General features: G+C 43.1%; 1 protein-coding gene across 18 annotated transcripts in view; it reads right to left on the bottom strand.

Annotated features, from left to right (window-relative positions):
• Positions 1-23,664, bottom strand: part of Rbfox1 (RNA binding fox-1 homolog 1) — a 383,510-nt gene that overhangs the window by 172,292 nt on the left and 187,554 nt on the right. For all 18 annotated transcript variants that reach the window (XM_008829975.2, XM_008829968.2, XM_008829960.2 and 15 more), the window contains exon 2: positions 7,301-7,543. In XM_008829975.2, the coding sequence (XP_008828197.1) occupies positions 7,301-7,543 (243 nt within the window). The remainder of the gene's footprint in view (positions 1-7,300; positions 7,544-23,664) is intronic.

Here is a 23,664-nt window from a genome sequence, read left to right on the forward strand (position 1 = left end):
CAGTAAGACCCTGTCTCTAGCAAAACAAAACAAAATCCCTAAAGCAAAAGACTGGGAAAACAAAATGAAATGACTTGAAAGAATGCCTGACATGGCATTCTGTGAGCATTTACAGGCCTTAAACCATGAGTGTATACCTAAGTTTTCATTCTCGTGAAGCCAAAATGTCCTTAAGGTTCCTTATTTTCTAAAACAGGAGAGCCACACCCGGACACATACAATCAGGATGGCCATGTGCTGAGAGTTTGCTGGGACCCTGTGATTGGCAAGCAGCTTCCCCAGGTTCGAATTGACTGGTGCATGACTTCTGCAGACTAATTGATTAATATCTTCATGATAACCTCATGAACCTTTTAAACATTCATACACAGGAGATAGACCACAATGTTTGTTGTATTTAGCTCTTCTCTGTAGCCCGATGGAGATGAAGAAGTCATCTGCATCACACCATTGTAATGATGCATGCAGGTGAGAAAAAAAAAAAAAAAAAAGCTAGAGCTGGATTCCAGAGCATTATACAGAGAGATCTTCTAGATGTAAAAGGTCCTGAAGTGCTTGCTTAGTGGATTCCAACTCCATTATCTGAGAATTTGAGCTGGCAAGGTTATAGGATATAAAGATTGAATTAGCAACAAATAATATGGACAGATCTAGAGCTAGAGGTGAGAGACAGCAAGGCAGAGATGGAGACTTGGGCTTGCTTCTACATCAAATATTTATGGAAGCGGAGAAAAGACTTTGATAACCGTTGCTTTGGATGATCCACTGTGTGTGTGTGTGTGTGTGTGTGTGTGTGTGTGTGTGTGTGAGTGTGTGTGTGTGTGTGTGTGTGAGTGTGTGTGTGTGTGTGTGTGTGAGTGTGTGTGTGTGTGTGTGTGTGAGTGTGTGTGTGTGTGTGTGTGTGAGTGTGTGTGTGTGTGTGTGTGTGAGTGTGTGTGTGTGTGTGTGTGTGTGTGTGTGTGTGTGTATATACACGTGTGTATATGTACTTGACTCTGCATGCATATGTGGAAATCAGAGGTCGATGTCCAGTATCTTCCTCAATCTCTCTCCACCTTCTTTCTGAGACAGGGTCTCTCACCTGGGCTGGCCAGCAAGCCTCCATGGTTTACAGTCTCTGCGTCAAACACCAGGCTACACATGCACACTGTCAATCCTGGCTTTTACATGGGTACTGGGGATCTGAATTCAGGTTCTCACATTTATACCACAAGTGCTTTATTACCAAGCCATCTCTCCAGCCCTAGATGACTGACTTTAAATATATATTTTAAACTAATTTTTAAGCTAGTACACAAAGTAGTAACAGATTTCATTATGGCATTTTCACTTATACGTGTCATTGTACTTTGTTCTAAGAGGTCCCCCTCTACCACAGTCCTCCTCCTCCCAGGTATCTTTCTCCCCAGAAGAGTCTCCCATCCCCTTCTGTTTCCATATTACCTTCATTCCTTTATCCTCTCTTCCTCCCAACAGAAGATATTTTCCTCCCTCCTTCTAATCCCCTTTCAAGCACTTTTATGAACACAGAATACACATATACAAATCTAGGTTCTGCCTATGTGTAAAAACATATGGTAATTGTCTTTTTAAGTCTGGCTTATTTCAGTTAACATAATTATTTCTAATTCCATCCCTTTTTGGAGAAAGAGGAACTTTTATTCATAGTTAGTGAGTCTTGTGTAGCCACAGTGGAAATCAGTACAGTTTTCTCACAAAACTATAAGGAGAACTAACATATGACCAAGATATACATATGTACCACTCTTAGGTACACACCTAAAGGACTCTAAGTCAACATGTCACAGAGATACAGAGATACATACACATCCATGTTCACTGCTGCTCTGTTCACAATAGTCAGGAAATGGAACCAGTTTAGACGTTCATCAATCAACAAATGGATAAAGAAAATGTGTCACATAGGTATAATGGAATTTTACTCAGCCATAAGGAAAATAAAACATAATTAATGTTTGACTTTTTAAACTACAAGTATGAATTGTTTGAATCATAATAGCTAATGAACAAAAAGATACTTTTTTTCTTAGCCCGTTCCTTAGCTATTTGGTTGGCTTTAAAATCCAGAACCATTATGCAAAAGGTTGAGAACAAGGCCCAAAGTCAATCTCATCTGACTAAAGGTATTAATAAAGTATGGAGATACTGTTAACTCTCCCAGTGGAAGCAGTAGAGACCCCTTAGACTGCTCTTCTTCTTGTCAATAAAGCACAAGGCTCAGAGACCTGGCTCCAGGACCCACATACTTTCATCAGAGGTGAGTGAGAGATAAAGCGGAGGAGACTTAAACAGACTGCAAAGGTGTTAAAAATAGAAGTCAAGTTGCTATTGGAGATACATGGCAAATTCTCCACTTGCAAATCTCTAATTATAATATGTCAAGAGTAAAATACCTTGTCAGGAGCAATAGCTGGGCGAACACAGCAATGGCCCTGTCAGCACTGAGATCCATGAAGTGTTTAGAAGCCTACATGAAATAGAAACTCAGCAGAAAATGTCCTGCAGGGAGTCATTTTGGCCCTGGGGATGGTAGAAATGACCTGGTAAGGTTGCTTTGCCTGTGCTTTACTTAGCTCTGGCTGGGAGCTGGGGGTTGCATGTTGCTTTCCTTTCCAGAGTCTGTACTTTCTGTTAAGTCATGTGCATATATTAGATGTTCTTCGAGGCCACCAGATGGGTGGATGTTTTCTCTTATGCCAAACCACTCAGTTTCTTCAAGAAAGCATGGGCTCTACAATGTCCTTAAAATGACATTAAGCACCGTGGATATACGTCAAAGGACAAAGTTATTCCAGGAGTAACAAAAGCCTATGGGAAATGACTTAGCTGGTCCCCCAACACTAACCTTTTCTTTTTTTTTTTTTCAGCCTTTGGAGCATGCTAAGCACGTGTTCTACCACTGAGCTACATTCTGTGTTCAGTGGTAACATTTTGTTAATATACAGGCATATACCCCCACATACACGTGCACGCACACACTTGTATCCAGCATTGAGGAAATCATCATTTTGACCCATTTCCAGGTTTAACTCCTTCCATATGAAATGTAGAACTTGAGGTACAGAGAAAACAAACTCAGTTAAAGACATGGGAGGGTGGAAACAACTTTAAGTAAACTCGTCATAGGCAAGGTTAGATCAGAAAAGTTTGATTTAAAACCCAGCAACCTCTAGGTTGAGGGAGAGACCTGCCTAAAGCAAATAGGACAGAGAATGATAGAAAAGGACATTTGATAACCTCTGCTGGCCTCTGCACAGGCATATACCCCCCCACACGTGCACATACACACTTGTACAAAGTAAGTCATGGGTAAAGTAGGCATTTTCCCTTTTGGCAAGAGAGAGAAAACTATACTAATAATTTTATCAGAAAAACCATACTATCTTTTCTGGTTACTGGCTTCCCTAATACCCCTGAAGAATCTAAGTCCTCAAAACCCAAAGGCTTCCATCTATAATAGCATCTTCCTTCTACTGCTACCCCCACCCCCAGCAATGTGCATCACTTAACTACAGCCAGAGATGACAAAGCAACCAACTTCCAGTCTTCCCCCGGAATTCGCTTTCTCCAAACTCAGAAAGTCTCTGTTCTTTAAATGCTCTAGAAATTGTCAGGAGCATATTCCTAATGTGTTTGTCCTAATTCAGAATCATTCCCTTATTTCTAAATACGATTCCTCATTCTCTGTCAGTAGATGATGTCCCTTCCATGGCTGAAAAATGGAAGTCATACAGAGTGTGTTCCTCACATTCTCCCTTGGTGTCCAAGTTTCTCTGTATCCTCACACACTTACTTTTGCTTTTCTTCTGTTTCAAAATTGATGTGCTTATCAATGTTGACATCAGTTTTATTTTCAGTGATTCAACATGGAGAACAACCCAAATGCCTGTGTATAAGTCAATGGAGAAACAAACTGTGGTATATCCATGCAATGAAACAGTATTCAACAATGCAAAGAATGAGTCACTTAAACATGCAACTATGTGGATAAAGCTAAAGATGAGCATGCTAAATAGAAAACAGGAACAAGGCGCCAAAAATGCTGTTTCCTTGATATAACGTGAGAATAACCGCAAACTAAGCTTAGAGCAGAAGGAGCAGGTCAGTTGGATGCCTAGGAATGGGGAGATAATAAAGGTGCGGAGCAAAGCGTGGCAGATGATGGATGTGTTCATTACGTCAACAGTGGTAAAGTTTCATGCATACGTGCATCTACACCTACTGATTCGAGGATACATTTTTCAAGATGCACACATATTGTATAGCAATTATATTTCATAAAGCTGTGAAGACATTAAAGGTCTCCTCTTTCCTGTTTTACCGACAGGGGTAAATTCTGTGATCGGAATACCTGTCATCCTATCCCATTTCTCTCTCTTTAAAGCAGCTTATCACTTTCTTTTCTGTACCAGCCTTCTCTGTATCTTGTCTCCTGCCCCTCTGTGCCCCTGATAGCTGGCGGCTTGGCATACGCTAGTGAACCCAAATCAGTCAGCGTACAAGCTGCTTTCTAACTTCTTTCACCTCTGCTGCTATCTTTTCTTTCTCCCCATCTCCACAGCTGGAGAAACCCAAAGCTCCCTCCTCCAACGCCTCCCATGTAGTCCTTGACTCTGATCCTCCCAGCATCTCTTTCTACTTCTACATCCTCTTCAGTTCAAAATCCCTGCCCCTCCTAGTGTCTCTCTCCATCACTGTACCAAAACTGCATCTTCCTAGGCCAGCCATAATATACTGACCATACTGCCAGGCCAACAATGTCCTCAATCCAGGATCCAGGCTACCTTACCTCAAGCTCCACTGGTTCAACTTACAATGTGATATCCCATTTATGTCATTCAGTAGCTCTTCTTATTCCAAACCCCAGCTTCTCAGAGTCAGCTTAATACATCATGTCTAATTCAACACTTTTTAAGTTCAAACATAACCTACTCAGGTCCTATGGCTGTGTATCTTGGTCCCTTTGAACTGCTTGCTGAGCATTATTTTTGAATGTATACACCACAGGTTGCTTCTTTATTTACCTATGTGTATGTATCTGTGTTGTTTTCCATGTTGGTTGGAATACCTGGTTGTAAATACCACAACAAACAACACCTGCTAAACTAGAAAACCAATCTAGTGAGCCCATCCCTAATGCACACCAATCAAATACCAGAAGGCAACAGTAGCCCTGTTCTCTATAAGTGAAAACAGAAGCACTCCAAAGGACCTTCTACAGATAGATACATCGCTACCATGTTGCCTGTGTACCCAGTGCTGTTTCAGCATTAATGAACCCTGGCAACATTAGACCCTGTCAAAGCAGCCAGACAGAGAAGGCTGTAGAGGTAAGACTCTGATCTTGTGATATGCCTATAAGATGCAAAGTCATACACATAGAAAGCAGAAGGGTGGCAACCAGTCCACTGGGGAAAGGGAGAACTGGCAGAGCAGGGGGAGAATGGAATTTACTTCTGGGAGATGAAAATGTTCGGAAGCCAGATGGTGCTGATGGCTGCAGTCACTGTGAGTTTCCTAAATGCCTCGGAACCAGGTACATTAGGTGGTCAGTTTTATGTGACAAGAACATCTATCCAAAGCAAAAAAAAAAAAAAAAATGGGGAGGGAAGGAGGCAGTAGAAAATTTCAGTGTATGCTACTTTGACTATATCCAAAACCGGCCCCCAGATAGATAAAGAGCTAAGTAGCAAAAATTACCCAGCGATTTCTTAGATTTCACAAAATGTATCATGTGTCCAACACATAGACTTTATCAGAACTTGGACTTTCAAGGCCTTGAGAGTAGAAGAGCCAGCATTGTCTTATACTTACAACATGCCCCATGCTAGATGCCTTGTAAGCCCAAGTCTCTGAAGAATTCTGCAGAAAAAGCTTTCCTGAGTGTGTACCGCATGAATTTATGGATGTTTAATTATTGTAGGTGGGTCACAGGTCAGCACTGCTAATTTTAATGTAATTATTTTTGCACAGCGTCATCTTTGATTACTGGCCCACTATACTAGATTTGCTTACAGAGGTGATAAAGTCTTAGTTGTCTGTTTGCTTGCTTATTTCTAATCCACTGAATCCATTAACATTTATTCTTTTTCTGCTTGTGTCCACTAATATTAAGGTCCAGCACAGTTCTGCTCAATCAACACACTTTCACACCGGCCCCTTTCTTATGTACTAGCACAATAAAAATCCAGATAGTACAGCTGGGGTTATAGCTGATTTGGTAGAGTGCTTGCCTAGTATGCATGAGGGCCTGGGTTCCAACCTCAGTACTAGGCAACCTGGGCATGGGGGCCTGTATCTGTGATTGCCCACACCTGTGAGGCAGGAAGATCAGGAGCTCAAGGTCATCCCTGGCTATATAGAGAGTTTGAGCTTAGCCTGGGCTCATTGTGAGAAGGGGCAGGGGAGAGAAAGACAGAGAGAAAGAAAAGAAAGGAAGGAAGGAAGGAAGGAAGGAAGGAAGGAAGGAAGGAAGGAAGGAGAAATAAGGAAGGGAAGGAAAGAAAGAAACCAGCTAGTGACACATGGATATGATATAGATGAGTCTCCACCTCATTCTCCCAAATCAAGAGGCCTGACATGGAAATGGGAAGAAATTTCGTTTTAAGGGTTATAAAAATGTTACAGAATCAGAGGCAGGTAGATCTCTGTGAGTTCAAGGCCAGCCTGGTCTACATAGTGAGTTCCAGGACAGCTGGGGCTACAGGGAGACCCTGTCTCAAAAAGACCAAAAAAAAAAAAAAAAAAAAGTTACAGAATCAATTTGGGCAATTTGGGCAATAGTTTCACAACTGGGTAAGTGATCTGGAAACTCATTAAATTATATAACTAAAATGAGCAAATTAGTGTTGTTCGATATGATTTTTTTTTTTTTTTTGCCATGCTAGAGACTGAATCCAAGAACTTAGACTTGCTAGGCAAGTGCTCTACATCTAAGCTACAGCTCCAGACCTCTACATTATATCTCCATGAAACCAGTTAAAAGTATGCATTCCTCTGGGATGACACTGTAGAAAACGCAATGCTAGAGAACTAGAAACTAGATGAATGCACCTCTTCACAAATAAATAAAGCGAATGAAAAAGTTACGATGTAAGGAACAGCAAAGCAGCGCAGTCACTAAAGAAGCCTTTGGGAAGACGGTATTGTGAGAGGCTTAGAGCTGCTTTGTTTGCCAGATTTCTTGGTGCACACGGTATGTGGCCCAAGCCCATTTGCAGGGCTGGGGCACCTGCCTGGGGACAGCACCCTCCAGGTCCAGGACGCAGTGCTCACTTACTGTGGCGGTACCAGAGACGGTCTGTGCGCTTGTGTCCGCGGCACTCTGCTCCGAGTGCGTCTGTGCAGGAGGATACAGGTTTAACGTGTGCTCAGGGACGGTGGTCTGGCCGGTGTACTCTGGCGCAGGATGGGGATGAGGGGCCGTGTATTCCGCAGGGATGCCGTTCTGAGGCGGAGCGAACTGGGCTGAGGCATAAGGCTGAGCCATCGTGTCAGGGGCGGCTGCTGCTTCCTGATTACCCTGAAGAACCAAAAGAAGATGGAGAGAGAAGACCGTGAGCATGAGTGCAAAACAGAAGCTGTTTCCCTGAGCCCAGGGCCTCTGGTCCCAGCACACTTTGCAGGTACCAGCCCAAGGCCTCCAGCCCTAGATGGACTTGTCCCAGCCAAGCAAATGGCCATTATCATAACTCCAAATTTACATATGGAGAAATCGAGGGGCACAATAGCGAAGCCACTTCCCCCATGACATCTAGTCCAATAGCCTAACTCTAGGTGCACCCAACCTGTAAAGTCTCCTTGTTTCATCTCAATTTTGGAAGAGGTCACCATCAATTTGTGGTCACAATGGAGCCCCAAATTTGATACATACAGTGCTAAGAATGATAAATGTGTGAGTGTGTGTTTGGGAGAAGCATCTGAATTTAATCAAACTATTATTCAATTTAGAAGGGTCCTGGTAATGGCCCTACTGTTTTGTGTGTATGCATGTGTTTTTGGTGTGTGAAAATATGTGACAGTCCCCAAACTAACAAAGCAACCAATCAAAATTCAGATCTTAGTTTAGACAGAGCTCCCTCTGTGGTATTAACCCTTTTCAGACATTTTCTTCAAGACAATGGACTTTATTCCGAGCCTCATTGATCAATCTCGCTCCCTAAAATTCCTGTTCTATTTTCTTATAAGCACAGGACATTATATAACAATTCACCCTTCAGTTATAACCTAAACATGCAGTATGGTAATTACAGTCAAGTCAAAAGAATTTTAAAAACCCTGAATTCAAATGTTTCCATTTCAGGAAACATCTCCCTCCCTCCATCCCCACCCCCGTAACTCCACCACGCTTCACACATGCAGAAAGCTTAAGAAACAGTAGCCTGAGGTCCGAATTTTCCATGCTCTCAAGAGATGAAATAGTACAGTCAGAGAGTGAGAGAGAGGAAGGAAGGAAGGAAGGAAGGAAGGAAGGAAGGAAGGAAGGAAGGAAGGAAGGAAGGAAGGAAGGAAGGAAGGCAGGCAACTAAGCTCAATAAACACTTGAGTGACTTTAGCCTTCCTGAAAAGATTTGAGGGCACACATTTTAGGACTGCTCACATCTCGTCAGTGTGTGATGCTGATGCTGACACAGGACAACAGATTCTGCTATAGCAATTTGAGCAAGGTGCAAACACGACCAGTGCTTTTGTTTAGAGATGATCCTTAATTATGATATTGGAGAGACTTGGAAGAAAAGGAGACAGGGTAAGTTAAAGTCCTTGAATAAGTAAAAACATTCCCACCAATTCTTTCTTCTTCAAGAAAATTTCTCCACCTCCGTGCCCCTGGGTTTAAAAATGTGCACCTCCTTCATTTGCTTCTCAGCATCTTTTCTCGGGGCACTGGGACAGCAGCATTCTGTCATGGCTGAGGTTGGGTGCTACACAGGAGCAGTGAAGCCCAGCAGAGGACATTTGCTGTCTCTGCTCAGCTTACACTCTTGATTCTTCAAGGATAAGCCCCAGCTTCCTTTTGGGAGCATTCACACTCAGCCCATGGTGTGCAATGGTGGTATATACCCGACTTCTGGTGACTCTTTGTTACCACTAGATCTAGCCACGTGACACCAGCTGTCCATCAGAAGTTGCCACTGGCAGTTATCGTGGGGAAATGGGTCCATGACCATCGAGTTAGTAAACTCTTCAGTTTTAGGCTTCCTTCTTGTCACCCTGGGATATTGGTAGTATTTGCAATGAAGATTTCTTTACATTGTGTTTGGCAATTGTAGAAATACTACAAGCTTGGAGCTGCTGTGGCCAGCCACTTTAAGGAGACCCGTCAGCAGGTGAGGTCACCGGATGAAACAACGCCAAGGAACTGAGGAAAATAGATGAAACCAGCAATTTTTGAGGAGCCCATCCCAAGTCTGAATCTGTCTGCATGGGCAGTGAGAAGCAGCCCCACTTGCTTTCCTTAGAAAGGAGATACACATCCTCTTTTACAATAGCTTTGTTAAGCTATCAAGAACATAAAAGTGTATGTATTTAACATGGATAACTTGATGTTTTGATACATGTTAGCAATGAGAAAAGATCACCACATTCTAGCTAATTAGATTACCTATCCCTTCTAGGCAGTTACCATTTGAGCTTTTTTTTCCTAGGGCTATTAAAGGAATGTATGTTTGGGTGCAGAAATCTAATGGTGAAACTACTTCTTTATGGCTGACATAAAGGCCCCAAACATCGGGATCCTGAGGCCCTTCTTCCAAAGGAGAATTTACCTGAGCTGGTGCCCATCCAAACGAGCATTTCAGCCTCCACAACCTGACCCATCTATGAACTGACAGATAAGTCTGGAGAAAACTCTAGCATGGCCACAGAAAGGGGAATAAATGACCTAAGTATGACAGAGATGGTCACACAAAGGCCACAGTGTCCTTTTTCTTTACAAGAGCACATAGGACTAGCCGCTTGTCACTGAAATGCTGAGAACAGGCCCGCCCCTTAAGCTTAGACCATACAACCCGGGGCCCCTGCTAGGATCTGAGAACTCTTTATTGGGAAGAAGAGGGCCATGCCCGACCACAGTCCAGGGTCGGTTGAGGGAGAAGAAATGTGTCCTGTCAAAACCATTGAGTCTTCATACTCATGGTGCTTTCTCCTTACCTGGTACACTAGTCACTCTTCTTATTTCTAGAATCATATACCGGAGCAGTAGCAGCTTAAGGGAGAAGCGTTTGCTTTGGCTCGAGGTTTAGGGGATCGAGCTCATCATGGCAGGGGAGGAATGGCAACCGGGAGAGTTTCTCTGTCATGGCAACAGGAGTGTGAAATAGTTTGCTAGCATTTAAGCAAATGGGGAAACAGGAGATTCAAGAACCCAGGCCAGACTATAACATATAAAGCCTGCCTGCCTGCCTGCCTGCCTCCACCCCTTGCAGGAACCTATTTCCTGCATCTTGGTCCCACCCCATAGAGGTGCTATAGCCTGCCCAAATTGAGCCACCATCTGGGGGACCAAGTGTTCAAATATGTGAGACAGAGAGGACACTTCAGATTCCAACCACACCTAGTAAATACCACATTTTTCAGGTTCTAGACCTCCTTTCATCAGCCCCAGTCCTGCCTGAGGCCACAGAACAACTGACTCCTAGGACTGCTATTGGCTGCTTTATTTCGTTGTTAATTCCCTGAGGACACGAGGACACAGGAGACAATCACATTACATTCCCTGTCCAATCCCTGATCTCTAGTAACATGCTAGCTCCTAAGTGACATTTATAAACCAGTGCCAAATGAGGGGATGCTTGAAAAATTGAACTCCGGGCTCTCTAAAGCTTAATCTGGTAGTAAAAGATGAGGTGAGAGAAAGAGGAGAGGGCTTAGAAAACATATGGACCAAACCTGGCCCACTGCTTGCTTTAGTTAATAAAGTTTTATTGTGACACAGACCAATAAATGGACTCATTTGTTTACAAATTTTCTACAGCTGCTTCTCCACAACAAGGACAGAATTGGGCTGTTGTGACAAGAGACTGTATGGTCCTCAAAGCCTCAAGAATTTGCTCTCTGGATCTGTGCAGAAGTAGTTCTCTAGTGGCTGTGGCAGAATAGCATTAGATGTGGGAACACCAGCTACAGAGATGGCACTGCACACAGAGCTTGGGCAGGTTGTGAGGCCAGTAGTGATGTAGGAACAGGGAGGCATTCTAAGCCACAGAGGGGTGATCTTGGTTGGTCCTGTGCATTGGCACATTGGTAATAATGATGGTACAGCGAGTAAGTCAGAATCACTTCTAGGAATTATCTTTCCTTCACTGGATATCTGATTTGTAACCTTACATGGGCAGACACACATACACACAGGCACACACAGGCAGGCACACACACACACACACACACACACACACACAGACACATTCATTATATATATAGACAGCCCCTTCTATTCACTGGTGCTCAGAACACAAGTTAAGCAACATTGCCTTTCACTTCAGGCATGGTGGTTTATGTCAATTGTTCTTCAACAGGCAATGGATACTCCCAGGAGAGGCGAGGCAATGACTGAAGACATTTTTGGTTGTCAGGATTCAGTAAAGCTGTGTCCTAGCATCTCACTCTTGGGTACGTTCCATGCTGCCCAACATCCTGTGTATAACCAGTCCCTTTCCTCAAAGGACTATTTATGGGCCCCAAATGCTAAGAACACTGAGGTCTACATTTCCTGCTCTGTATGTACTAGACCTCTTAGACCGCTTAATTTCACAGATAAATATATTTCATCTCAGAATTGAGAAGGAAAATCATTCAAGATCGAGAGCACAGGTCATTTATAGGAAATCCAGGAGTTGAAAATCTTTTAGCTCCCATTTTGCAAGACAGCTGCTGGGGAGGTCAGTTTCTATCTGGGAAATAAACACACCGTCTCTGTTATATATGTATGATGCCCCCCAAAGTTATTTTTGCTCCTTCTTTGGGAAGGTCAGGTGTTGAGTATTTGAAGTAAAGATGCCTGCAATTCTATTTCCCAAATGCAGGATGTCACCTTGGCCACCTGGTGAAACAGCGGCATCAGTAACTTCTGCATCATGTCAAGTTTGAAGCCTGGCTTCATCTGCTGTGGAGTCCGCTGAACATGTCCAAGGACAGGCCAGGACCAGATAAAAGTGCCCTTGGAGCCAAAGCACCTGTGTCTCTCAAGACTTGTGCTACTCTGGGAGACACAGAGAGCCGAGCTCTAAGAACCAAGCAGTGGTAACCAAGCACCCAACAGTTGACATCCAGGTACATGCATAGGGCTCTTGGCTGCATCTGTACCTGAAGGTCTCAAACAGATGTTGGCAGGATCCCCTGCAGATACTTATTAACACCGACAGCCGCTCCAGAGAGACCCTAATTAATATTCCCAACATTTGCACTTTGGGCTAATTACAGGTAATATTTAATTAAGATCATTGTACTTCCTATGGAATTATTTTTCACCTTCAAATGACTTGAGGGATGCCTTTGTTCCCTCCCCAGTGATGCTCCTAGATTCCTAGCTTAGGTTGAAACATATTTTCTTAGAAAATTACATGAACTGTAAGGGCACTTTTTCTACTTCAGGTCAGGGAAAGTCCTGGACAGGTAAAAAAAAAAAATTCTGGTAGAAAACTAAAGCCATTTCCAATAGGTGACACTGACAGGTAAAACCAGTGAGAGTGTTATGGCTGTACATTCCCTCGTTTGCAGAAACTGCCTCTTTCTTCTCTACCAATGCCAAGCCCCCCACCTTTCCCTATGTAAATGGAACAGTCAGATCTGGGTATTTGCAGAGTCAGGATGCTTGTGGGTGTCCCTCCTTGATGGGAGGTGACTCCGCTCTGCCAGGATCCCCCACATCACCAAGTAAGTGCTCCAAGAGCTTCTGCAAACTTAACACTCAATTTCTACTGCCAAGACATTTTTGGGTTGCTGCTAAATATAAGGAAAGGGGGAGAGTGGGTGGGAAGAGGTCAGGATCTCATGTTTTAAAACCTACAATTGCTGCAGAGCAGAGCGATGGAAAAGCATGAAATAAGTAAGGCTTATGAGCAAAATATAGAAGAAACTTCCTTCGTCTTATACATCAAACCTCTCCATCAATCAGAGCAAGTCAAAACATGCATGATGATGAGGAGCCTGGCATTACCCAGGATGCCCCAGTAGGTTCCTTCTACTTGGTTACTGAGAGCAAAAGGATTATTAAGATGCAACCAAATCTTATTCCTAAAATCAAAAAACAACAATAAAAAAGTCATTTCAATTTAAGTATTTTACTGAAGCATGAAATAGAATATTATTGCTATTTTAAGACAAACACTGTAATCTATTTAGCTTTGTGTGTGCACACACTCACAGAGCCATGCCTTAGATGCACAGAGAATTTTCATGGGCACTCAGCACTCTATGAGGTGGGCACAGGAGATGGAATTGCTTCTATTGCTGTTATGCTACACAACCCCCCAAGCCTAGATACACCCTGATTCTCCTATGTGCCACTCTCAGTGGTTTATTAAAAGTTCTTTTAGAGAACTAACAAGGGGACAAAGCCATGGCAGCCAACCTGACTTGGCAAAATATTTTGGCTCAGAAACTAATGCAGAACACATTTTTCGCTGAGTGTCTTTACGTGGCACACCACAAAATGGTCTATTCTTCTTCCCTTTTTGTGGTCTGTTCTTTTCAGAGTAACTGCCTGACCACGAGAAAGAAAAGTGCCTGATTTTCACAAATGCCAAGGTAGACAGACTTGAAAATAACCAAGTGTTTTCCTGCATGCTGGCACGTGTACTCACATACATGAGCGTTTGTGCATGCACACTTCCCCCATCTCTAATAGTCAAATTCTTGATTGGCCCTTTTCTGTTTGCTTCTGGAATATATCTGTCCATATTTCCTGTCCTAAGCCCTTTCCCAGACTCCTTCAGTCAACATAAGAAGTACACAAGAATTGTCAAGATCTAATAAGTACACAGATTTTAGCTCTCCACATGGCCTAGGAAAGCAGCTGCTCTTGCCAAGACCCTCCTGATCTCACACACACCACATACACACACACACACACACAAACACACACACACAGACACTCAGACACACAGACACACACCCCAAGGTAAACTCTCTGGAGAAACCTATCCATCCCTAGCAGCTGCTCGCAGTTTTCAGTTGTGCTGACAGTTTGTTTTACTCGAGTTTAGCAGCTGGGTCTGGTCTGATCCACTTCTCTGACAGGAAACCGTGCATATTCAGAGAGAACCTCTAGTGCTGAACTGAAATAAGCTAAACTGCATCATGCCCCAGGGGCAATGGAACAAAGAGGAAAAATGCAAAATGACACCATTAACCTGCTGATCCCAGGACAAGCTCAGATCCATACACAGTACGTCTGTTGCCCCCATGCATAAATGTGCGCGCGCGCGCGCACACACACACACACACACACACACACACACACACACACACACGACTGATATTCGTCTCCTTTCACCAGGCATGACTCAAGATGCAGACTCTGTATTCCAGGAAGCCCGGGCGTAACACGAGCAAACACAAGGCAAAGCTTCTGCTTCATTCAATCACAGTTTCGAGTACAAATTCCAAATACCTGCTGCACCATGCTGCATGCTGTCTCCTCCATAAACTTAGCAGCTGTTCTAGTCCCACACCACAGAGCATCTGCCCAAAGCAAGCCTCGGTGAGGAGTAAGGGTGTGCGCACTGGGCACTCCGAGGATGATCAGGGTGGTGGCGGAGGGGGAGCTGAGGCTGCCTGGCTGACCTCCCCCTCAACATCTGACTGCTCCTAAAACCAGCCCCAGATGGGACTCTTCTGCAAGGGAGGCCTGGCCCATCAATCACAGCTCGCTCCTCCTCTGGCTGCTGTTCTGGGTTTCAGAGTGCACCACTGAGCAGATGATTATGTAGGGGAAGGAACACACACACACACACACACACATACACACACACACACACACCACACTCACACACAGGCACACACACATGCACACGCAGAAGGAGAGCTTCACTACACTAATAGCTATTTAAAAAACATTATAAATGCTATTCTATACATTGCCTGGAGCTAGAAATTTTCATTACTAAACTAAATATATGGTATGCAAAGTTATGAAATGCACTGGGGAGTTGGCTACTAACTATTTTATTTTCTAAGAGAGGAAGGGGAAATGTTTGGGGCTACAGGTAAGGGTAGCAGTGATAGAAGAGCGATGAAGAGGCTCAAAGAGATCAAGAGATGGCCACAGGTAAACTTAAAATCTACCTTAAGAGGGCTAGGGAGACGGCTTTGTGGGTGAAGTGCTTGCCTGATAAACAAAAGGACTGGAGTTTATTTCCCCAGAACCCATGGAAAAAAAGCCTAGGCAGAGACAGGCAGATTCTTGGGTTTCATGGCTCAGCCAGTCTAAGCTACTTGGCGAATGCTAGGCCAATAAGGGACTCTGTCTCAAGAAACCAAGGTGATAGGACCAGAGGAATGACACCCAAGGTTGTCTTTTAGCATGCACAGTGTGCGCATGTGCACAGACACAGGGGCACAAGTTCCTTCCCCCATGTATACCTGCACACACACACACACACACACACACACACACACACAGAAAAAAGCATGAGAACAAATGGGTTTATAAGAAAGCTGTAAGTGGTAAATTGCAAGCTACTGTCACTGCTAGCTCTTGGCAGGCTGGCTGTGTGGTCTTAGGTAAGTTGTTGCAACACTCTGAATATCAGCACTGGCTTCTGTGAAACAGAAACCATGAAGAGTAATCTCATGGTATTAATGTGAGGATGACATTAAAAATCCAATTGCAACCAAAGAAGCATCGGGAGCCAGGCTTGCGGTGTGTGTTAAATGATTGGATGGTTTTGCTCATATCTAGTGAAATGGTATCAACTGCAAAACCCTTCCTGTCCCTGTGTACCTTAGATAACGACACAGTGTGGCAAGAGACTTTTGCTGGAGGAATCCACAAAAAAAAAAAAAATAATAATCACAAAACCTCAGTGATGACACATGTGGTGAAAGAGAATTACAGGGTCCCACTGCCTCATTTGCTCTAATCTCTGTCTCTTCCCAGCTTATTGTTTTATCTTCTATTCCAATGAGCAAAATTCGAATCTCTTGTAACACATTCCCTCATGAATCAGTGAAGCAGATTCAATACCCAAACTAGCCCCTTGGTCTAAAGCTGCAGATACTTGGTTCTTCCTTTAATAAAACCACAACAACCTGTGGGAAACATCAAAACAATGTCAGTTACATTTTGTCATGTCTTTCTTGCTCATTGGAGGAATGGCTTCAAGGGTCCCGCCCACCTTTCTTGTGGACAGCTGCTTATCACCAACACTTTTAGCTATGAAAGGAACTCCTGTTTGAATGAAGGGAGTGGATGGGGATTCTGAAGTGACGGAGGAGAAGATGAGGGCCAAAGAGGAAGCCTGAGGGAACTGAGTCTTCCTGACTGCTGTCTTGAAGGTATGAGCTCAACAAGGCCCTAGGTGACTATTTAGAATTCTAATGTCCAGTTCTTTAGCATTGGAAAGAAAATCTAGGGTAAAAGTGTCCCTGTTATCCTTAAATTTTCTACCAGCCATACCTCTCCAACACATCAGGCAATCAGTGGTAAAACCGGCAGCCAATCAGGTTCCTGAAAAGGATGCACTGGTTCCTTTCTCTGAACTGCTTACTCAAGAGAACCCAGGCCTGTCCTTGCCAGACTCCAGCTCAGCATGTAGGGACAACAACTCCTGTGAAGAGCCAAGAGTGGTTTGTCCTTACTGATAACTACAAAGCCAAACTTCTGTCCTCCAACCTAGAAGGAGGAGAGAAGCCGAGGAAGACAAATTCCTTGGGAATGATAAGAATGCTAAAATAAATAAATAAGTAACCAAACACCAAAATAGAGACTTTCTGGTAGAAGCAAACAGAAGAAACCAATAGGACAGTGGCCCCCGGCTCATCAGTAACTTGAGGATTCATTCCAAAACATCACAACAAATCTGCTATCTCAGAATCTCTGAGGGTGGGATCCAGGCACAGGCATGGGCTCACAGGGCTCCCGAGCATTTTGAGTCACAGTACAAAGGGAGCACAGGTTACATCTTTCAAATTGTGTGTATGATAGCTTATGCTATATAAACCATGTATGTGGCTATCAAGCCAGTGTGTGTGTGTGTGTGTGTGTGTGTGTGTGTGTGTGTGTGTGCACGCATGTATATGTGGAGGTCAGAGAGTGATGCTAGGTATCTTCCCCAATCACTGTCCATCTTATTTTGAGACAGGGTCTCTCAAAGAATCTGGAGCTCACTGATTCAGCTAGCCTGGCTGGCCAGCAAGTCTCAGAACCTGTCTCCACATTCCCAGAACTGAAGTCACAGTATGTGCTACTGTGCTGATTTTTTACACACGCACTGGGAATCTGAACTTTGGTTCTAATGCTTGTATGACAAGCACTTCACCGAATGAGTCATCTTCTCTCCAACCCCACACCAGCATACTTTAGGTGAAGTAAACTGCACCACATAGGAAAAGAACAGAGTTAGTTTTGCTTCATGAAAACTTTATGTAGGCAAATTAGCTTGCAATGTTAACGAATTGTGCAAAAGAATACATAAAATGATAAAACACCATGCTAAGCAATATCTAGTGTTTGTTACCATCTAACTTTTCATCAATGCTATCAAACGGGATCAAAGTCAAATGCTGAGAGTGCAGGGTGGAGCTGTGGGCAAACCAGATAGTCTTTGTGTACCACACGTCCTTTATTCACAAAAGGCAAACAGTGATATAGATTCTTCTTTCCCATGAGACTTTTACGATGCTTTTGGGGAGAGAAAATCAGCAGGAATGTGTTTATTATCTAGAAAGTACTTCCATATACATATTCCATTGTTAGGGTAAAATTGGCCCCTTTTAGCTTCAGTTCCACAAACTCTGAAGAACACAGGGAGAGAAGAGCTGTGTGGGACCCTCATCTGATGTGGCCCAAACACACTGAGATGTTCAGTTCCCACAAGGTAAATGTTACAGCCTCTTTTACAGATAAGACAACTCATTTAGAGTGAAAATCTATCTCTTACTATAGGCAAACTAATCATTAGCCAATGGAAGGAGTGGAATTTTAACCTAATCTCGTCTTACCAAGGAATTCCTGTTACTGAATCGACATGAAAAAAACACTACCGTTGGTAAGAAAGATGAGAATGGTCATGGTGATGGCAACAGCAGAGGTAATGGTGATAATCACAGTTAAGGATGAGGGTTTGCTGCTGCTGCTGCTGGTGATGACAGTGGTAATAGAGGTGGTAGTGGTGATGGTCATAATGAGGATGGTGATGGTGAAGGTGATGGAGATAATGAAGATGGTGATGGTGGTGGTGATAATGAGGATGGTGATGGTGATAATGAGGATGGTGGTGGTGGTGGTGATAATGAGGATGGTGATGGTGATAATGAGGATGGTGGTGGTGGTGGTGATAATGAGGATGGTGATGGTGATAATGAGGATGGTGGTGGTGGTGGTGATAATGAGGATGGTGATGGTGATAATGAGGATGGTGGTGGTGGTGGTGATAATGAGGATGGTGATGGTGATAATGAGGATGGTGGTGGTGGTGGTGATAATGAGGATGGTGATGGTGATAATGAGGATGGTGGTGGTGGTGGTGATAATGAGGATGGTGATGGTGATAATGAGGATGGTGGTGGTGGTGGTGATAATGAGGATGGTGATGGTGATAATGAGGATGGTGGTGGTGGTGGTGATAATGAGGATGGTGATGGTGATAATGAGGATGGTGGTGGTGGTGGTGATAATGAGGATGGTGATGGTGATAATGAGGATGGTGGTGGTGATAATGAGGATGGTGATGGTGGTGGTGGTGGTGATAATGAGGATGGTAGTGGTGATGGTGGTGGTGATAATTATGATTATGGTGGTCAAGGTGGGGGTGATGACTACAAGAAACCATCCCTCTATGTGACAATGTGTGTGCATGATATATGCACGCATGTATACAGATGTGGTCACTTGTATGCATGGGTATGTGCACATTAATGATCTGTTTGGCTACCTTCCTTCATTCTCCTCCTCATTTTCTGACAAAGGGTATACCATTCAACCTAGTGCCCAGTGTTTGGGCTATATTGGATAGCCAGTAAGCCTCTGGATTTTGCCTGTCTCCACTGGCCCCCTCATCCCTCTGTGCTGGAGTTACAGGCATGTGCCAGCATGCCTGGCTTTTGTGTGAGTGCTGGGGATCCAAAGTCAGGTTCTCAGGCTTATACAGCTTTTACTTTACCCACTGAGCCATCTCTCCGGCCCAGAAAACATTTAATTGAGCACTAACTAAACCAATCATTGTTTTAAGCATTTAAGATGGAAAAATTCAACAAAGGCTTGCCTACATTGCCTCATTCAATACAAACTCGATGTATATGCATCCTTTTGGTCAAGTGGGATGAAGTTCCCCATACTCATAAAACTCATAATTAGTAAAGGTTAGCAAAACCTATCATACTCACATGCTATGTTTTTGGACAGTCTGAAACAAATTCTAATCTAACCTCACTGTGGCCAATATGCAAAACTTAATCTACTAGCAATTCCAATTTATGGAAAAACAGCTCTTAAACTGAGAACTGGGTGCTGCCCTGTGGTCAGCAGTTCACAACAACAAACCAATAGAAAAGACAACAATAATCCACACCACAGACTTCAGGGAAAGCAATTTGTTTCATTTGACTTCCCCAGGCTCCACAGAGGACAGAAGCCATCGCACCACGGCTGACAAACAGCAGCCCCAGAAACACAAACCGCCTGAGTGGGCGGCAGGCTTGCAAAGACGAGGTGTCATGTTTGCAAAATGTTCTAGCCCGATTTTTCCATTTGGAGTTACAGAAGGCAATGTAGAGGTTGTTTTTCTCCACTCCTTAAAAGTTAGTGACAATCAAATATTTATGGCACTTTGCTCAAGTCAGGAACCTAGAGATGGTTGCTTCAGAGGTGACTTCTCCAAGGCAAGATATGTTTTACTTAAAAAATTAGCAGTTCTAGAACAAGTGAAATTCCCAACCAACAGCATTAGGCACTTAGCAGGAGGGCTTTCTCACCTTGCCCACCAATGTTCCAAGGACACAGAGGGCTTTGTCTCCTTTAAAAATCATATCCAGCCAAGTATGCTGGCACAGTCCTATACTCTCAGTTGAGTACAGTTCTTTGCCTGCATGGGCTTCACAGCAAGACTTTGTCTCGACATTTAAAAAAAATACAAAAAAAAAAAAAATCCAGTTAAGTTTTCTAAGGTGATAACTTAGTGGTAAAATACTTGCCTAGCATGTGCAAGGAACTGAGTCTGATTACAATTTAAGTTCTTTGAGTGTGGAATCGCCTCTCTATGCCTTTGTCTCCATGACCTGAAGGTTCTTTTTAAAAGAATATTTCATTTATTACTTTTATTTTATGTGTATGCGTGTATTACCTGCATGTAGGTAAGTGCACCCATGTCATGCAATGCCCGAGGAGGACAGAAGAGGTTGTCGGATCCCTTGGAACTGGAGTTATGGACAGTTGTTAGCTGCCATGTGGGTGCTGGGATTTGAACCCGGGTCTTCTATAAGAACAGCCAGTGTTCTTAACCACTAAGCCATCTCTCCAGCCCAAGCCTGAAGGTTCTTATCATGGGATAGGCATATGCATGCACACACACACACGCACACATGCACGCATGCACGCACGCACGCACTGTTTATCTGATAGAGAAATGCATCCCAAGCTCATCTTTCAGGCTATATACACACAGAGACATGCTCTGACACACTCAGCACACCAAGACACCTAAATCAAGGTCAACACCATCCACTGTTGCTCTACACTGATGAATAAATGGTCCGCACTGGAACCTCCCATTATTGCACTGTAGGATTTCTTGCCACAAAGTCAGAGAGTGTAAGTTGCAACTATCTGTACATGACATAGCTACATATGCTGACTATTGCCGTTTATTAACTCAAGCAACAGCCACAACATCTGTTATTCCCTGAATACCACCTAGGAACAGGAGCGTATCCTTTAACTTTATCTGCACAGGAGCTCTATTACTGAACAATTTTAGCGCACCCACTTCTCAGATAAGAAAGTATAACATTTAATGCTATGAAGTGGTAAAATATGGCTCAATCCAAGTATTCATTTCTATTATGTACAACTGACATCTATTTGTTCAGATGAAGCCTGGCATGTGTGAGGGTTGTGGTAGAACTATTCAACCACTAAGTGTTTTTGAAACAATCTGATAAACACCTATAGTATCCCAGGTAAAGCTGGAGGTTACCAGAAAGTCAGAGTCCTATTCCTACCACCCTAAGATCCAGAACTCAGGGGAGAGAATGCTATTGATGATGGTGAAGTTGCCAATCAATACAATATAATTACGTGTTCTCATCATGTGCCTCCCACTGTCATAAATGGTCTAAAACTGTAACTCCCTCAGTGCAGCTCATAGCTCCATGTGTGGACACTAACATTATCTTTGATAAAGGGCTTCAGGGCCACCATGCAGGTTATTAGAGTTCATATCAAGGATGTGTGATAAAATATGTTCTAAAATAATTCAGATCCCAGAACTTAATCTTATAACTATTATTATTATTACATCTTATTTTCAAGTACAGAGTCACAGAAAATCAAAAGATGTGGATGAAGGTCTTGCAAACCCTTCATCTATTGTCCCTAGTGAGAACTTCTTGCCACCCTGACTCACTATCTGAACCAGGAAATGGATTTGGCATAATTGTTCCTTTCTGCTGATAAGGATGTCATTCAGTCATGGCAGTGAAAGTTCGGATGCTCTGGATGGTGTCGAAAATTCTACCATCAACTGCATTATGCCATTACCATCCATATCTGAGTGACAGGTGGATTAGCCCACCATCTCATGAATACAGCTGTGTGGACAGAAAGGCAGATGAGCACACAGAAAATCAAATCTTAGCCATAAACATTGCTTAAAAAATGCTTTCAGAAGGGAAGGAATAGATAAACGCATTCTAAATTTTTTGCTTATTTATTATTAGTATACTGTGCCTGTGTGGGAGTACATGTCCACAGTGTGCACATAGAGGACACAGGACAAGTTTGTAAAATTGGTTCTTCCTGTTTACCTTTATGTGTATTCCAGGTACTGAACTGAGGTCATCAGGCCTTCATAGCAAGTGCCTTTACCTGCTGAGCCATCTTAATGGGCATCACTTTAAATGAAAATTTAGTAAGAATTCTTTCCCTCCTGGATATGGAAGCCATCTCAATCCTAAAAAGATTTTCATAATCCATTGATTCTCACAACCACCATCACCACCACCACCAGGGTAACATTAGTGTCAAACCCATATTCAAGATGAATAAAAATGACACCATTGTTGCTGTGCCTGCTAATTTAGCCAGATTCACGAAAGGAAAGTGGTGGATTATGTCCTCTTCATTAGATTCTTTATGACTACACTACAGATGTGATTGGGGGGATATGACCATGGACCTACTCCATGGTAGCCGCCAACATGATGCTCTGCATGCTTCCAAAGTGGGCCTTTCAGAAATTTGGTGGACAAGACATGTGGTGTTTTAGAAAGAAAAGAGGTCACCATGCAAGCATATTAAGTATCCTAGGAGAGAAGCATCACTGGGGGTACTAGGGGTGAACTGCAGCATGCCACCACGAAGGCCATAAAGGCTCTGTCACTAGATTTGGACAGTGGAAAACACTAATGTGCTGAGAAGAGAATCATATACGCTCCCCAGGGGGATGATGAAATGGGTAATGAACCATTTTACCAAAGGAAAAAGTAGACATTACAAATACAAACCGATGCATGGTTCCATTCAGATACCTTCCATCTTCTACCACAGGTTTATGCCACATGACTACTAATCATCAGATCATCTTCATCTTCTACCCCTTCTTAAAGCTGGATATTTAAACATAGCTAACTATCACATGGCTCTGGAGAATCATGACACAGTTAAAACTTAATACCATGATGGTTAATCTTAATGACAACCTGATAGAATTTAGAATCACTAAAGAAACAAATCTCGGTGCATGTCTATGAGAGATTATCAAGAGGCGATAACTGAGGTGAGAAGACTCAATTTAAATTGGGTGTCACCATTCTATGGGCTGGAGTTCTATGGGCTGGAGTTGATGGCCAGCATGCATTTCCCCCTGGTCCCTGACTGCAGATATCCTGTGAACACTGCTTCAAATTGGTACCACCATGTCTTCCCTACCATGATGGACTGTAATGTTAAACTCTAAGCTAAAGTAACCTATTTCTCTTTTAAGTTGCTTTTATCAGGGTACTTTGTCAAATGAAGAAAGCAAATTAATACATCTATGACCACCATATTGTGGATGGAGGGGTGAGACAATGCGAGAGATAAACAATGCCTAGCTAGTTTTGAAAACCAGAGGGAACCATATTACTCCTACAACCTGCTGACAAATTATACATAGCAGATCAAGAAATATATGTCTAGGTAAGGTTTATCTGAGAACAACTGGTCTTTGCTCAAGATTTATCTACATTATACACAATAATTAAAAGTACCAGACTGGTGGAACTAACCTT

This window comes from Nannospalax galili, unplaced genomic scaffold, assembly GCF_000622305.1.
Source record: "Nannospalax galili isolate Female #2095 unplaced genomic scaffold, S.galili_v1.0 scaffold32, whole genome shotgun sequence".
Lineage (NCBI taxonomy): Eukaryota > Metazoa > Chordata > Mammalia > Rodentia > Spalacidae > Nannospalax > Nannospalax galili.